General features: G+C 51.4%; 6 protein-coding genes across 6 annotated transcripts; 4 read left to right on the top strand and 2 right to left on the bottom strand.

The window, feature by feature from the left end:
• Nucleotides 1-662: 662 nt before the first annotated feature.
• On the top strand, nucleotides 663-2,144 carry nap1 (histone chaperone NAP1; the record flags this gene model as incomplete). The annotated part of the gene is made up of 5 exons (XM_056970892.1): nucleotides 663-709; nucleotides 760-839; nucleotides 928-1,641; nucleotides 1,693-2,036; nucleotides 2,094-2,144. The coding sequence occupies 5 exons, from the start codon at nucleotides 663-665 to the stop codon at nucleotides 2,142-2,144; spliced, it is 1,236 nt and encodes a 411-aa protein (XP_056817871.1).
• Nucleotides 2,145-3,159: 1,015 nt separating this feature from the next.
• Nucleotides 3,160-8,246, top strand: N7477_009230 (type V myosin; the record flags this gene model as incomplete). The annotated part of the gene is made up of 7 exons (XM_056970891.1): nucleotides 3,160-3,294; nucleotides 3,374-3,506; nucleotides 3,560-3,749; nucleotides 3,819-7,674; nucleotides 7,735-7,808; nucleotides 7,866-8,080; nucleotides 8,143-8,246. 7 exons carry the CDS (start codon nucleotides 3,160-3,162, stop codon nucleotides 8,244-8,246), a joined length of 4,707 nt encoding a protein of 1,568 aa, XP_056817870.1.
• A 165-nt stretch (nucleotides 8,247-8,411) lies between these two features.
• N7477_009229 (non-canonical purine NTP pyrophosphatase) lies at nucleotides 8,412-9,343 on the top strand (the record flags this gene model as incomplete). Its single annotated transcript, XM_056970890.1, has 6 exons — nucleotides 8,412-8,675; nucleotides 8,732-8,805; nucleotides 8,862-9,006; nucleotides 9,062-9,098; nucleotides 9,155-9,216; nucleotides 9,275-9,343. The coding sequence occupies 6 exons, from the start codon at nucleotides 8,412-8,414 to the stop codon at nucleotides 9,341-9,343; spliced, it is 651 nt and encodes a 216-aa protein (XP_056817869.1).
• A 60-nt stretch (nucleotides 9,344-9,403) lies between these two features.
• Nucleotides 9,404-10,130, bottom strand: N7477_009228 (nucleoside triphosphates FAP7; the record flags this gene model as incomplete). Its single annotated transcript, XM_056970889.1, has 3 exons — nucleotides 9,404-9,596; nucleotides 9,650-9,798; nucleotides 9,948-10,130. The coding sequence occupies 3 exons, from the start codon at nucleotides 10,128-10,130 to the stop codon at nucleotides 9,404-9,406; spliced, it is 525 nt and encodes a 174-aa protein (XP_056817868.1).
• A 431-nt stretch (nucleotides 10,131-10,561) lies between these two features.
• On the bottom strand, nucleotides 10,562-12,140 carry N7477_009227 (C78 family peptidase; the record flags this gene model as incomplete). The annotated part of the gene is made up of 4 exons (XM_056970888.1): nucleotides 10,562-10,770; nucleotides 10,830-10,984; nucleotides 11,035-11,582; nucleotides 11,646-12,140. 4 exons carry the CDS (start codon nucleotides 12,138-12,140, stop codon nucleotides 10,562-10,564), a joined length of 1,407 nt encoding a protein of 468 aa, XP_056817867.1.
• Nucleotides 12,141-13,171: 1,031 nt separating this feature from the next.
• On the top strand, nucleotides 13,172-14,947 carry N7477_009226 (aspartate kinase; the record flags this gene model as incomplete). Its single annotated transcript, XM_056970887.1, has 4 exons — nucleotides 13,172-13,287; nucleotides 13,361-13,441; nucleotides 13,506-14,755; nucleotides 14,850-14,947. The coding sequence occupies 4 exons, from the start codon at nucleotides 13,172-13,174 to the stop codon at nucleotides 14,945-14,947; spliced, it is 1,545 nt and encodes a 514-aa protein (XP_056817866.1).
• Between the last annotated feature and the right edge of the window lie 500 nt (nucleotides 14,948-15,447).

Raw genomic sequence — 15,447 nt, 5'->3', positions numbered from 1 at the left:
AAGAAACTCCTTCACGTCTCTGACGCCACCCGAAACACTTGTTTTTCATTTCTCTACTTTCTTTTGGAAGTTCTGGTCATTATTATAAAGAGGAAATCGAGAAGGCTCAGTATAGACATATTATTGTCAATACTACATCCTTAGGCTATGATGCAGCCGGAAATATGTATAAAACCCGACAAGACAACACTGCCCGTTGTCTGTCGGCTCGGCTGAGATCAAATATGCGATCTTATTTCATGCAGATAGACGCAAACCGGCATGTTTCTAAATTTAACATTGGATGGCAACGGATCGCGACCGCGTGGAATGATCCAGGAGATCCACCTCAGGGGAAAAGAAGGGAAATGAAAGAAGGAAGATAGAATCAAATTGACCAACGACATCGAGATAAGGAAAGAGGAAGAGGGGGTTGGGGGGGAGGAAGAAATCAAGCGATTCATGTACAAAGGGAAAGCGAGTATATAGAAAGGTCAAAGGGGGGCGAATATGTTGGGAGACAATTTTGCTGCTCAACCACAAAAGTCGCGTCCCGCCAAGCCCCTCCGGCCACCGGCGCTAAGGATCCCACCATCTTCCAGACCATCTTCCTCCCCCAAAAACTCCAAACTCTTCTTCACCCTCCCCTTCTCTCTTCCACCATTCCCCCACCCCATACCATCATGTCTGAGCCCATCAGGAATAAGAAGGCCGATTTCCCGGTCGCTCCGTAAGACTTTTCCTTCTTAGACCGCTTGAAAAAACACTGACTGAAAAAAGGACCCCGCAAAACACGCCGGCTAACAACGCCCCGATCTCCTCCCACGCCCAGCAGCCTGGTGTTTCCAGCATCAAGGAAGGTATGTGACTTTCCTGGAGGGTTCCTCTCCCCAAAACCTTCCTAACCCTCTTCTTATGGTCGCCTCATCGCTGACCGCTACCCTGCAGAAAATCTGGATACCGCTGCTGCCGCTTCGCTCTTCGCCCGCAACCCGGCTCTTGTCTCCATGATCCAGGGCAAGCTGGGTCAGCTCGTTGGTCGCTCATCGGGCTACATCGAATCTCTCCCCCCAGTTGTCCGCCGCCGTGTCGCCGGCTTAAAGGGAATCCAGAAGGAGCACGCCAAGCTCGAGGCTCAGTTCCAGGAAGAGGTGCTGGAGCTCGAGAAGAAGTACTTTGCCAAGTTTACCCCGCTGTACCAACGTCGATCCACGATCGTGAACGGTGGTGTCGAGCCGACCGAAAGCGAGGTAGAGGCCGGAAAGGAGGATGAGGAAGAAGAGGAAGAAGAGACCAAGGAGATCGAGGAAGAGAAGAAGGACGAGAGCGAGTCCACGAGCGGTATCCCCGAGTTCTGGCTGTCTGCCATGAAGAACCAGATCTCTCTTGCAGAGATGATCACCGAGCGGGATGAGGAGGCCCTCAAGCACCTCACTGACATTCGTATGGAGTACCTTGACCGACCCGGATTCCGCCTCATTTTCGAGTTCTCCGAGAACGAGTTCTTCACCAACAAGACTATTTCCAAGACCTACTACTACAAGGACGAGAACGGATACGGCGGTGACTTCATCTACGATCACGCCGAGGGTTCCAAGATCGAGTGGAAGGCCGACCAGGACTTGACTCTTCGCCTCGAGAGCAAGAAGCAGCGCAACAAGAGTATGTGGGATCCTTCTCATGTTTCTCTTTATTACTAACGAGCTTCATTAGACACCAAGCAGACCCGCGTTGTCAAGATCAGCGTGCCTACCGAATCCTTCTTCAACTTTTTCTCTCCCCGCAACCCCCCCACCGATGACGACGAGTCCGTCGCCAGCGATATTGAAGAGCGTCTGGAACTGGACTACCAATTGGGCGAGGACATTAAGGAGAAGCTGATCCCCCGTGCGATCGACTGGTTTACCGGTGAGGCTCTTCAGTTCGAAGAGCTGGGCGATGAGATGCCCGATGAGTTCGAGGATGAAGACGAGGACGAGGACGAGGACGAGGATGAGGACGAGGATGATGACGAGCGAGGATCTGACCGTGACGTTGAGGATGACTCGGATGAAGAGGTACATTCATCTAACCTTATCTCGTTTTCCTCTGTTCAAAAGCTAACTGCCCTCCAGGACGGAAGCTCCAAGCCCAAGAAGGAGGCTGCCGAGTGCAAGCAAAACTAAGAAAGAAAAAAAGTTTAGCCGCTCCGGCCCCAGACCTCAATGCTTCATGGAATTACTCGTTGATGTTATTTTGCTACGTTTTCTTTTTCTCACTGATGCCTTTGTCTCCCTGCACTGCGTGAAATTTTTCCATGTCCCCTGTCTACCTAATACTTCCCAATCAATCGGCATAATCAGTGTGTAATATTCGCCTCCAGCCCCTGGGTTGTCGAGAGGGCACTGGCGATAGACACGACCTTGTTTTTTTTTTTTCGTTGATTCATTCAGGAGTAGGTGTAGCCTGTGCTTCTATGGTAGTCTGTAGGTGTGATGAACCTATGCTATTTGCTTGATTAGAAACTCAGAAGAGCTGCTGAATCCAGAGCGATACCCATAGTATCCACGAAAGCTTCTCACATCGAATATATTAACAAGAAGCTAGACCAGGGCCACTTTGACGGACCATGTCTTGCTGGGAGGTGGTAGGTATCTTTCTGTATCATTCTGTATATTCGGACACCTGCGATAGGTAGGGATACCCAGATAATGGTGCTAAATCTTACAATTGCCCCATGATAATGTCGGTTTTCGACTTTCGGAAACTCATCCACTAGACGCATATGTGTAGTAGAAGCACAAACACGAGCACAAGCAGAAGCAGAAGCAGAGCAGAGCTGAAACGGATGGCGGTGACAGGGCTGTGGGGTGTGGCGCGGCACCCCCAACTGCTTCCCAAAAGCTCAGGGGCTCTCTCGCTAAATAGCCAGCTGTTACAAGTGATTCCTCCTCACAACCTTCAAAGACTTTCTTTTCTTTTCCCTTCTTTTCCCCTTCTTTCGAAGTATGAGCCGATGAGGGGTCACCGTGAGACCCCTTGTCTTTGGACTGCTCGTTTGCGACTGTGATTGATTTACCCTATCCCCTTGTACCCGATTCCCCCGAACCTTCCATCCGGCATTCTTTAGACGCTTTCCTGCCCTACGTCTTTCTCTTCGATCCTTGATTACATTCGACACTGCTGTCGGACACCGGTTCCATGGCGCATATCTATGAGGTCGGCACAAGGGCCTGGCAACCCGACCCGACAGAGGGCTGGGTGGCCTCCGAGGTCAAGGAGAAGCTGGTGGATGGAGAGAAGGTGCAGCTGGTATTTGAGCTTGAGAATGGCGAGGTGAGTCTCTTTGCCCATAGCGCCGCTGGGCTGGAGCAAAAGACTGGACAAATACTGATCGGAGTCATGATATAAACAGACAAAAACCGTGGAGACCACGCAGGCCGAGCTGCAGGTCGATAACAACTCGAATCTGCCGCCATTGATGAACCCTGCCATGTTAGAGGCAAGCGAGGACCTGACCAATCTGTCCCATTTGAATGAGCCTGCTGGTTCGTCCCGCAAACAGCCCATTACCTTGTTCCCTCAGCTGACGGCTTTGAAGTCCTGCAGGCTATAAAGCTCCGCTATGCCCAGAAAGAGATATATACTTACAGTGGTATTGTCCTGATCGCAACCAACCCATTCGCGCGTGTAGACTCCCTCTATGTGCCGCAAATGGTGCAGGTCTACGCTGGCAAGCAGCGTGCATCGCAGGCACCACATCTGTTTGCCATTGCAGAGGAGGCTTTTGCGTAAGCGCTACCTTTCGTTCTTAGCTATGTCTCTTGATGAAATATCTGCTAACAGATACACACAAATAGCGACATGCTTCGCGATGGAAAGAACCAGACAATCGTTGTCTCTGGTGAATCAGGAGCTGGTAAGACCGTGAGTGCCAAATACATCATGCGGTACTTTGCGACTCGTGAGTCCTCGGATCAACCTGGAAAATACACGACGAGCCGAGCGGACGCGATCAGTGAGACGGAAGAACAGATTCTCGCTACGAACCCGGTCATGGAAGCGTTTGGCAATGCCAAAACCACCCGAAATGACAATTCGTCCCGATTCGGTAAATACATCGAGATCATGTTCGACGATAAGACCAACATCATCGGTGCCAAGATCCGGACCTACTTGCTTGAGCGCTCGAGACTTGTGTTCCAGCCTCTGAAGGAGCGCAACTACCACATTTTCTACCAACTAGTGGCTGGTGCCACCGACGAGGAGAAGCAGGAGCTAGGTCTGTTGCCGGTCGAAGACTTCGAGTATCTCAACCAGGGTGGTACCCCAATCATTGAAGGTGTTGACGACAAGGCCGAATTCGATGCGACCAGGAAATCGCTGGCCACCATCGGGGTGTCTCAGCATGATCAGACTGAAATTTTCCGGATTCTTGCCGCTTTGCTGCAACTCGGTAACGTGAAGATTACTGCGACTCGCACAGAATCGTCACTGTCGTCATCGGAGCCGTCGCTTGTGCGTGCTTGTGATATGCTTGGAATTGATGCCACCGAGTTTGCCAAGTGGATTGTCAAGAAACAGCTCATCACTCGAGGCGAAAAGATTACTTCCAATCTCACCCAGCAGCAAGCCCTTGTGGTCCGAGACTCAGTTGCTAAGTTCATCTACTCTAGTCTTTTCGACTGGCTGGTGGACAAGATTAACCGTGGATTGGCTACTGATGAGGTCCTCGGCAGGGTTGTTACCTTCATTGGCGTGCTGGATATCTATGGTTTCGAGCACTTCGCCAAGAACTCCTTTGAGCAGTTCTGTATCAACTACGCGAACGAAAAGCTGCAGCAGGAATTCAACCAGCACGTCTTCAAACTCGAGCAAGAAGAATACGTTCGTGAAGAAATTGACTGGACCTTCATTGATTTCTCGGACAATCAGCCGTGTATAGACTTGATCGAGGCAAAGCTTGGAATTCTGGCGCTGCTTGATGAAGAGTCGCGCCTTCCCATGGGCTCTGATGAGCAATTTGTCACCAAGCTTCATCATCACTTTGCTGCCGATAAGCAGAAATTTTACAAGAAGCCTCGCTTCGGCAAGTCTGCGTTTACTGTTTGCCATTATGCTGTTGATGTCACGTACGAGTCCGACGGCTTTATCGAAAAGAACCGCGACACCGTTCCCGACGAGCACCTGGAGGTCTTGCGTAACTCATCCAATGGGTTCATCAAAGAGATACTTGACACTGCCGCTGCAGTGCGCGACAAGGACTCGGCAGCGGTTTCATCCAAAGCGGTTGCAGCAGCCCCGGGCCGTCGCATTGGTGTTGCCGTCAACCGTAAGCCCACGCTTGGAGGGATTTTCAAGTCCTCTTTGATCGAGCTGATGGGCACGATCAATTCTACAGAGGTGCATTACATCCGTTGCATTAAGCCCAATGAAGCCAAGGAAGCCTGGAAGTTCGAGGGGCCAATGGTCCTCAGTCAGCTGAGAGCTTGCGGTGTCCTCGAGACTGTGAGAATCAGTACTGCAGGATATCCCACTCGGTGGACATACGAGGAATTTGCTATTCGCTACTACATGCTTTGCCATTCTTCCCAGTGGACCTCGGAAATCCGAGACATGTGTCATGCCATTCTTCGCAAGGCACTGGGTGATGCCAGCCACCAAAAACAGGACAAGTACCAGCTGGGTCTCACCAAGATCTTCTTCCGGGCTGGCATGCTCGCCTTCTTAGAGAACCTACGCACGTCGAGACTGAACGAGTGTGCCATTATGATCCAGAAGAACCTGCGATGCAAGTACTACCGCCGCCGCTATCTGGAGGCACGCGAATCTATTCTCACCACGCAAGCCTTTATTCGTGGATTTTTAGCAAGGCAGCAGGCCCAGGAGATTCGTCGAACAAAGGCTGCTACCACGATTCAAAGAGTCTGGCGCGGGTCGAAGGACAGGAAACGGTACAACGAGATTCGACGGAATTTCATCCTGTTCCAGTCCGTTACGAAGGGTTTCCTTTGCCGACGAAACATCATGGACTCTATCAATGGTAATGCCGCCAAGGTCATTCAACGGGCTTTCCGCTCATGGCGTCAACTACGTTCTTGGCGACAGTATCGCCACAAAGTGGTCATTGTTCAGAACTTGTGGCGACGTAAGCAGGCTAGGAAGATCTACAAGTCCCTGCGTGAGGAAGCACGTGATCTGAAGCAGATCTCCTACAAGCTTGAGAACAAAGTCGTGGAGCTTACACAGTACTTGGAGTCACTGAAGCGTGAAAACAAGTCCTTGGTCTCCCAGCTCGAGAATTACGAAACTCAGCTGAAATCATGGCGGACCAGACACAACACCCTGGAAGCCCGTGCCAAAGAACTCCAGGCCGAGGCCAATCAGGCCGGGATCACAGCAGCGCGCCTAGAGGCCGTTGAGGAGGAGATGAGTAAGATCCAACAAAGTCACGCTGAAGCTCAGGCCACCATCAAGCGTCTCCAAGAGGAGGAGAGAGTCTCCCGCGAGGCACTTCGTGTGACCAATGAGGAGCTAGAGCGCCTCAAGGTGCTCGACGGCGACCATGAGAAGGAAAAGTCTGCTCTTCGTCAACGCGTCTCGGAATTGGAGGAACAGCTGGAGGTTGCCAAGCGATCCGTGCCGGTCAATGGGTTCAATGGCGATTTGCCCAATGGTAGTGCAGCTCCGGCTGCCGCCAGCAGCTTGATCAACTTGGTATCTTCCAAGAAGCCCAAGCCCAAGCGACGCAGCGCCGGTGCAGAAAAGATCGATACCGATCGCTTCAGTGGGGCTTACAACCCACGCCCAGTATCGATGGCTATCCCTGGTCCTGGTGCGGCTCGCTCAGGCGCAGCGATCGCCCCAGGTCTGGATTCGGTCGAGGCAGAGCTCGAGAACTTGTTGTCCGAAGAGGAAGACTTGAATGAGGAGGTCACCATGGGCCTCATTCGCAATCTGAAGATTCCCCTTCCCAGCTCTACCCCACCTCCGACCGAAAAGGAAGTCTTGTTCCCTGCGTACTTGATCAATCTGGTTACCTCCGAGATGTGGAACAACGGTTTCGTGAAGGAATCCGAGCGCTTCCTGGCCAACGTCATGCAGTCGATCCAGCAAGAAGTCATGCAGCATGATGGTGATGACGCTGTCAACCCTGGCGCTTTCTGGCTATCGAACGTGCACGAAATGTTGTCGTTTGTGTTCCTGGCTGAGGATTGGTACGAAGCCCAGAAGACCGATAACTACGAGTATGATCGTCTTTTGGAAATTGTGAAGCATGATCTGGAGAGCTTGGAGTTCAACATCTACCACACATGGATGAAGGTGTTGAAGAAGAAACTGTACAAAATGATTGTCCCGGCTATCATTGAGTCGCAATCACTACCTGGTTTCGTTACTAGCGAGACGAACCGTTTTCTCGGCAAGCTTTTGCCCTCGAACAACAACCCAGCATATAGCATGGACAATCTGCTGAGCCTTCTGAATGGCGTGTATAGAGCAATGAAGGCGTTTTACCTGGAGGACACCATCATCACGCAGACTGTTACAGAGCTTCTGCGGCTGGTCGGTGTGACGGCGTTTAATGACCTTCTCATGCGACGAAACTTCCTGTCGTGGAAGCGGGGTCTCCAGATCAATTACAACATTACCCGTATTGAGGAGTGGTGCAAGAGCCATGACATGCCAGAGGGAACGCTACAGCTGGAGCATCTGATGGTATAGTTTTCCGGCCCAAATATTCTTTGAGGTCTTACGTCTTTACTTACACCCTCACAGCAAGCGACTAAGCTTCTTCAGCTTAAGAAGGCTACTTTGAATGATATTGAAATCATTCAAGATATCTGCTGGATGTAAGTCGAATTAACGTCCGTTGTGTGTGGTACGATATTGACGAACAATTTGTTCAGGCTCTCCCCGAACCAAATTCAGAAGCTTCTCAACCAGTACCTCGTCGCGGACTACGAACAGCCTATTAACGGCGAGATTATGAAGGCCGTTGCTTCCCGGGTCACGGAGAAGAGTGACGTTCTTTTGCTGACTCCGGTGGATATGGAAGACAGCGGTCCCTATGAGATCGCCGAGCCCAGGGTCATCACGGCCCTGGAGACATACACTCCATCTTGTACGTGACGACATTTTTTCCACCTACGCTTCCTCGCATGCCTCTTACTAACTACCTATCAGGGCTTCAGACGCCGCGTCTGAAACGACTGGCGGAAATTGTGTCGGCGCAGGCGATGGCGCAACAAGAGAAGCTCGAAATCGATAACGGGGTTCTGGAGGAGTAGATCTGTATATTAGACGTTGAATTTTTCTGTGAGCTACGGATTACGACCGGTGAAATCTCACCACGACCATATGCCTGAGTGGACTCGGGTTTTGCAATACAGTGCTGCATATGACTCTGTTCAATGAAATAGTTTACAGTCTAGCTGTGTGTAGTGTGTAAATCAATGCACGGGTTGAGCGGTATCCTCCCGTGGGGAATGCGGTGGAGCCAACTCAACTCATCTTACAACTCCCGGCAACACCTCCAAAACGCCATCATGACCCTGACCAAAGTCAATTTCATCACTGGCAACAGGAACAAGCTCACCGAGGTACGCGCCATTCTTGGGAACGTCATCGAGGTCGACAGTCAGGCCGTGGATGTGCCGGAAATCCAAGGCACGATCGAAGATATCGCGAAAGAAAAGGCCCGTCGGGCTGCCGAGACTGTATGTTCGATTGAAGTCGCTTCCGCAAGTTGAAGCTCATTCTGGAAAAAATTTAGATCAATGGCCCGGCCTTGACAGAAGATACTGCGCTGGAATTCCACGCTCTGAAGGGCCTGCCCGGACCCTACATGTAAGGAAGTTCTCCCCGTCACGGCGCCTTCCCTCGGCAGCTAAGTTCCAAATTAGTAAATCCTTCATGGAATCCTTGGGTCTCGAAGGGCTGAACAAGATGCTTGATGGGTTCGACAATCGGTCCGCCGAAGCCGTATGCACCTTTGCCTTTTGCCGGGGTCCTGGAGCCGAGCCCATTCTGTTCCAGGGACGTACCGAAGTGAGTCAAGCCTCTATGAAGAATCGACTGCGGGCTCGAAATTAATTCTACGCAGGGAACTATTGTGCGGCCGCGAGGCCCGACCAACTTCGGTATGTGTCTAGGAATCTTTTGCGGCAACTTCATCTACTAATTTGGGGCCTTTCAGGTTGGGATCCCATCTTCGAGTACGAGGGAAAGACCTACGCCGAGATGGACAAAGAGGCAAAGGTAAACAATCGCTTTTGGATCCACACCAGCGTTGCGACCAGAACTAATGACCTATCAGAACCGGGTTTCCCATCGGTACAAGGCTCTGGTCAAGTTCCAGCACTGGCTGGCCGAAGGACAACAGTAAAATGGTGGCGTTGGGTATAGATAGATACAGCAGATCATAGAGAAAGACAAAGGCTTGAGTTCATTCCGCGTGCTGGTCCTTCCAGTTTTGTACCCATTGTGAGATCCTCGCGCAATTGGCCTCGACGTCGGAGTCCTGTTCGCTGTTCAGCTCCACGACAATTTCCTCGTCGTACGATTCGCGTGCTTCTTCGAGTAGGACACCGAAGATCTCGGCGTCGAGATTCTCTTGTAATTTCTCTTCGTGGTAGCCCCTAGGAATGCACTGGTTAGATCTGCATGAATGTGAGAAAGTAACATGCCATACCTCGAAGAAAGACGGTCGTAGAGGACTGATGTCTGCGGACAGCGGAGAACAACGACAAGATCGATCCAGGACTTGGGGAACATGTCGCAGGCGTGCCAATCAATGAGATACCCACCCTGTAGCACCTCGTCCTCGATGGCATCTAGCAGCTATATCCCAGATCGAGTCAGCTTCTGCGCAAGACACTCTAGAACTTCGAGACCGTTTGACCCCACCAAAGCAATGCGGGCAGGGAAAAAAAAAACTCCCGCCCATGCTGCACGAGTGTCACACCACAGTCGCAATCCGGCAAACATACTTTATCGTCATCAACGACCCAGCTCTTGCGCTCTTCGTCGTATTCTTCGTAACAATCGCGGTCCTTGGCGACCTGGTTCACGGACAGGTGCTTGAGCCCGAGATCCTGCGCCAGCTGCTCGCAGTGCACGGTCTTGCCCACTCCGGGGGTGCCGGTGACAATTACATTCGGGGCGCGTCGCATTATTTGTGACAGCGTCAAAGAAACGAAAGACAACAAGGGTTAGATCTGAGGGAAGGGACAAAGAAGACGGGATTCCCCAGACGAAATAATATCCCGGACTAACATTGCCCCCCCGGTTATCTTATCGCAGTGGCTGATCCAGGGTATACCCACTTCAAGTCGTAACTATCAATATGAAAGAAAATCATAATGTACTCAAGCTAAGTACTCAAGCTATGTACTCAAGCTATGTACTCAAGCTATGTACTCAAGCTATGTACTTTAATGCTTGTGAAATGACCAAAACAAAGTATGTATCTAATCCTTTAATATGCTCGCTTACTTCAATGACATGCTGTTCTTTGATCTCATGACTTGGTAGTTCGAGCTGGATCGTGTTTGCACAACCTACAATCATGAGTACCTCGAAACCTCCGGAGATTCATTGTGACTTACTTGAGGAGCTCGAAAAGTTTGTACTTTTGCAAATAAGAAGATCCCCGCCGGTAAGCTTTGAGTAGACGAGCCGGGTTGTCAGACCTGGCTGATGACCCGATGAGACGCTGGACTCCAGGAGACGTCTTGAACATCGGATCGAAAACCAGCAGATTGGCACTGCCGTTATCGCGAATCTCAAAGCCCACGATAGTCATTGAATGGCCTATGTCTGAGGTTAGGTACAGTCTCTGAGGTTGGTGGAAGAAATTCACAGGGTCTTACCTTGGTGTTGGAAGTATATTGGCGGCAGATCGGTCTTGAAAACCTTCTCCGTGGCATCGAGCGAACATACTGCTCGGAAATAGGCAGCTACATCAATATACAGGGCGTCGCAGGCTCGCATGTCTTTTGACTCTGCCAAGCTACTCGCGTCACAGCTAGATGGAGTTAGTTGCATACAAAGCCTTGTTGATGGAGTGAGCCTGACTGGATACCAAGACTCATAAAGAGAGCTTGTGCCTGTGCGATGGTCAGCAAATATCCAATTCTTTGTCTGGAGAGCTCCACCTCGGGTGTTCCGATGAATTTTCGAGTGCCTTTGATTCCTCCAGTTTCGGTTCTTCCAGTGCTGTTGAATCCCATATCCCAGGCTTGCTCGATCATATCTTGTATCTCGAGGATCGTGGGGACACCCCTCGGAAAATGTTCATGGCCTGGAGCTCGAGCTTTCGTAACGTAAGAAATTAGCATTTGTATATTGCGATAGCCACAGAACCCGCCCTCGCGAGGCATTTTGCAGACGTGGCGGACCATGGGGCTACAAAGAAAAGCGCGTTCAACAGACTTGTCTTGCTCGCAGAGATTCGCAATGACTGGTATGAGGTGTTCTGTCTCATTCTCGACTCGCGAGTGTCTTGCGAGCTTCCCATCCGGTGTGATCTGGGTTTGTTTTGTGGTTCGACCACCTTTCTCCAGCATCTTCTTTAGCCACGAAGGCATATTCTTCTCATGCGCATGAGGGCCCAGCTCGGCGCGCTAATGATCTCGGTGTTAGCCAATGTTCCATTACAGATTGCAGCTCGAAAAATGGACACTGACTCCGAGCCTCTTCGCGCCATCTGGGCCCACTGTACTTGAGGGACTCCGCGCACGGCCTGACTTAGAGGAACCCGCTTTGGCCAACCATCGATCGTTGCTTCGCTTGCCGCCCTTTCGAGTCTCCGCGGGGGCTAACGATTCGTCCTCGTCTGAGAGGTCGTGTTCGCTGGAGACTAGATTTTCCGGAAAGAGACTCTGGCCAGCGCCATCGTCATCCAGCGCCATCCCTTCTGCGATATGCAAGTCCAGATGATTCGAGAGTTCAGCGGCCGTGACTATTTCTCCACAGCCTTGAGGACAGTCCACATATTTATCTGTGGCATCCTCTACAGGTGGCGATAATGGCGATAGACTGGCATCGAGGGCGTCTGAATCCTGGACGGCTGAGCCGGCAGCAGCCTCGGGATGACAGTAATCGATATGCGCTGAGACAAACGTGGCATCCGAATCAGTGAACGGGCAAAATGGGCAGCTTGGTGTATCGTGGTCGGCCATTTGATCTAGGCAACGATGGTCGATGCTGCCATTCGCAAAACGGATACTCTTGCTAGGAAGTAAAATATGAGTTTCGACGTGTCACCTGTCACCAATGGTCACTATTCGTGCACAGAAACCAGACTAATCTTGAACTGTTGCTCCAAGATGCCGATCTGTAGAGTTGGACGAAAAGGATATTTCGGCGCGGTCGCGGACCCACCTTCGCTCGAGTCACCGGGGAAGTACACCCTGCCGCAGCACACTGGCTTCATCTACTGGGTGAAAGCCAGCGTCATTTCGTGCAAGTGCACTGCCACTGCCGTGGGTCTATTTGCCCTGGAATATCCCTAGGCATGTGGATTATGTGATTCTGGGATATCTCAAATTGCCCGAGGTATAAGTTACGGCGAAATATATCTTGGGAGGTCTCGGTGTTGGACATAAAAAAGGGTATCCCAGAGCACTCATGCAGATCACCAGAGCCTTCAATTCAACCCTGCACCATCACTGCAAGCATGTAGCCAGAGAGATCCTTCCTATAGAAGCGAAATTCTAAAATTGTGAAACGGTTGGGACCAGAACGCCTCCCCTGCTTCTATGGCGTGGGATCAATGTACCTCTACTCCTGGATCTGTCAGGTACCACACTCTATTGCGGGCCATGGCAGATTCGATCGCACCCGCTAATCAACGGAGATTCCCCCCCCCCCGGGCGCCCCAAGGTCTCAAGTCGCCTACACGTCCAGTACAACATCTCTGCCTCAGGCACGAGCACGTGGAAGAGAACGAGGGCAAGGACAGGTCTATCTACGTCATTTCCGCTTTGGGAAGCCGGCCCCGATGGCGTGATTGGCGGAGCATCTCCGATATCGCGTGCCTGGAGTGGAAGGCGGAAAAACTCAATTTGATGAAATCTGACTGACTCACCCGGAAAAAGAAATAAAAATATGAGGATGCCACAGCCGGCCCACTCCTCCGCTTTCGCTACTTCCCCTCCATCTGCATGTTGTGAACTTCATCTGTCTCTTTACCCGGGTTCTATCATCGGCCATGTCGCTTCAGGATCATCCTCAGGCCTATGGGGTCCATAGCAACTGGGTCGTTCAAAAATTTGGCGGCACCAGCGTCGGCAAGTTTGCTTTGAACATAATTGAACAGGTTGTCCAGTACGTTATCGCCCCGCTCCACTGTGACGGAATAGCCTGTGACTCTGTGCTAACAAGCAATGTCCTCACACAGACCGAGCCTCGTGGACAATCGAGTCGCCGTGGTCTGCTCCGCCCGAAGCAGTTCTACAAAAGCCGAAGGCACCACTAACCGGTGAGTCATATATAAGCGTCAAAGTCGACTTCGATCCCTGATCTTCTAACGCGTTGTCTACTAGGTTACTGCGGGCAGCCCGGGATGCCGAGAACCCTCATTCACGGGAGTATGAACAATTCGTCGAGGCCGTTCGCCTGGAGCACGTCCAAGTCGCCGCGGAACAGTTGAAATCAGTGGATCTGAAGGATCAATTGGTGGCCGACATCAATGGGGAATGCGAACGGGTCCTCAAGGTCCTCGAGGCCGCCCAGACCCTCGGGGAGATCAGTGCCCGTTGTGTGGACAAGGTAATGAGTACGGGTGAGAAGCTGAGCTGTCGGCTTATGGCCGCCTTGCTGCAGGACCGCGGGGTAGACTCACAGTATGTGGATTTGTCCGAGATTATCAATTTCCCCATTGGTGCGCAGGGTCTTGATCAGGACTTTTACAATAAATTGGCTGCCATCCTGGGCAAGAAGGTCGAGGAGTGTGGCCATCGGGTCCCTGTGATGACGGGCTATTTTGGTACCATCCCTGGTGGATTGCTCGACCAGATCGGCCGTGGCTATACCGACCTATGCGCCGCCCTCATTGCTGTCGGTACGCATGCGAGGGAGCTCCAAGTCTGGAAGGAAGTGGATGGAATCTTCACTGCAGACCCTCGCAAAGTGCCCACAGCCCGCCTTCTCCACGCCATCACGCCCGCCGAAGCCGCCGAATTGACCTTCTACGGATCCGAAGTGATTCACCCCTTCACCATGGAGCAGGTCATCCGCGCCAAAATCCCCATCCGCATCAAAAACGTCATGAACCCGAAGAGCCCAGGCACCATCATCTTCCCCGACTCGACTGCTGAGCTCGAACGGACCACACCTGGCCACGATCCTCGCCTCTTCCGCACGCGCAGCCCCAGTTTCATGCAGAAGCCGAAGCGGCCCACAGCCGTGACCATTAAGCACAAGATTCTTGTAATTAACGTCCACTCGAACAAGCGATCGCTGTCCCACGGGTTCTTTGCCGGTATCTTCTCCGTGTTGGACAAATGGCGCCTGTCTATCGATCTGATCTCGACCAGCGAGGTCCACGTGTCGATGGCTCTGCATTCGGAGGTGCCCCTGTTGAATGGAAATGGCAGGGATGAATATCAGGTCATTGATGATGACCTGAAGGGCGCCCTCAATGATCTGGGCAAGTACGGAATGGTTGACATTATCCCGGAGATGGCCATTCTCAGCTTGGTGGGCAAACAGATGAAGAATATGGTTGGTGTGGCGGGACGTATGTTCACCACGCTCGGGGAGAACCATGTGAACATTGAGATGATTTCGCAAGGTGAGTCAATGGGTCGATCCTCAACACTCCACCACCCCTCACGTTCTGCCCTTCAAGGATGAAGCTGACCAGCACGTCTTTTTCCCCCCTGCAGGTGCAAGCGAAATCAACATCTCTTGCGTCATTGAAGAGCGGGATGCGGATCGCGCTCTCAATATCATCCATACAAGCATGTTCACGTTCTTGGACTAGATGTCCCGTGAACAACCATCATTGTCGTTTTAGATATCCCTTGGGCCGGTTCCTCACTATTTTCTATACATTTGCCTTTTTGCTTCTTCTGTTTCCACTTCTTCTTCATCTTTTCTTTTTCCTCCGACAAAAGTTGGCGTGCATCCACCTCCAGGGACTCTTAGAAGGGAGCTGGAGGGACTGAGCATTATGCTTTTCATTGTTCGATGCATGGGCGTGGCGTTGTGTCAAACTTTTTCTTTCGATTTAGACAAAAAGGTCTCTTTTCAAGATTCGAGGGACGTATCTTTTTTTGTCGCATACAATGTACATGAACGGGTTCCTGAAAAGAGCATGCAAGGGCATCCATCCATTGGGAAGATTCTACACAGCTTAAGACTATAGACTACAGATTATATGCAGATGATTCGCAAGTCTCGTGCAGTACCTATGCCACTAACCTCGAGATGAACCTCAGTCGAGGAGATCAAGGTGCGCATAGGCCTATTGAAGGCTGGGAT

Source organism: Penicillium maclennaniae (assembly GCF_028827695.1).
Source record: "Penicillium maclennaniae strain IBT 15551 chromosome Unknown utg000008l:1.0-3552695.0:1.0-3555053.0, whole genome shotgun sequence".
NCBI lineage: Eukaryota > Fungi > Ascomycota > Eurotiomycetes > Eurotiales > Aspergillaceae > Penicillium > Penicillium maclennaniae.
This window is presented reverse-complemented; position numbering and strand designations above follow the sequence as displayed.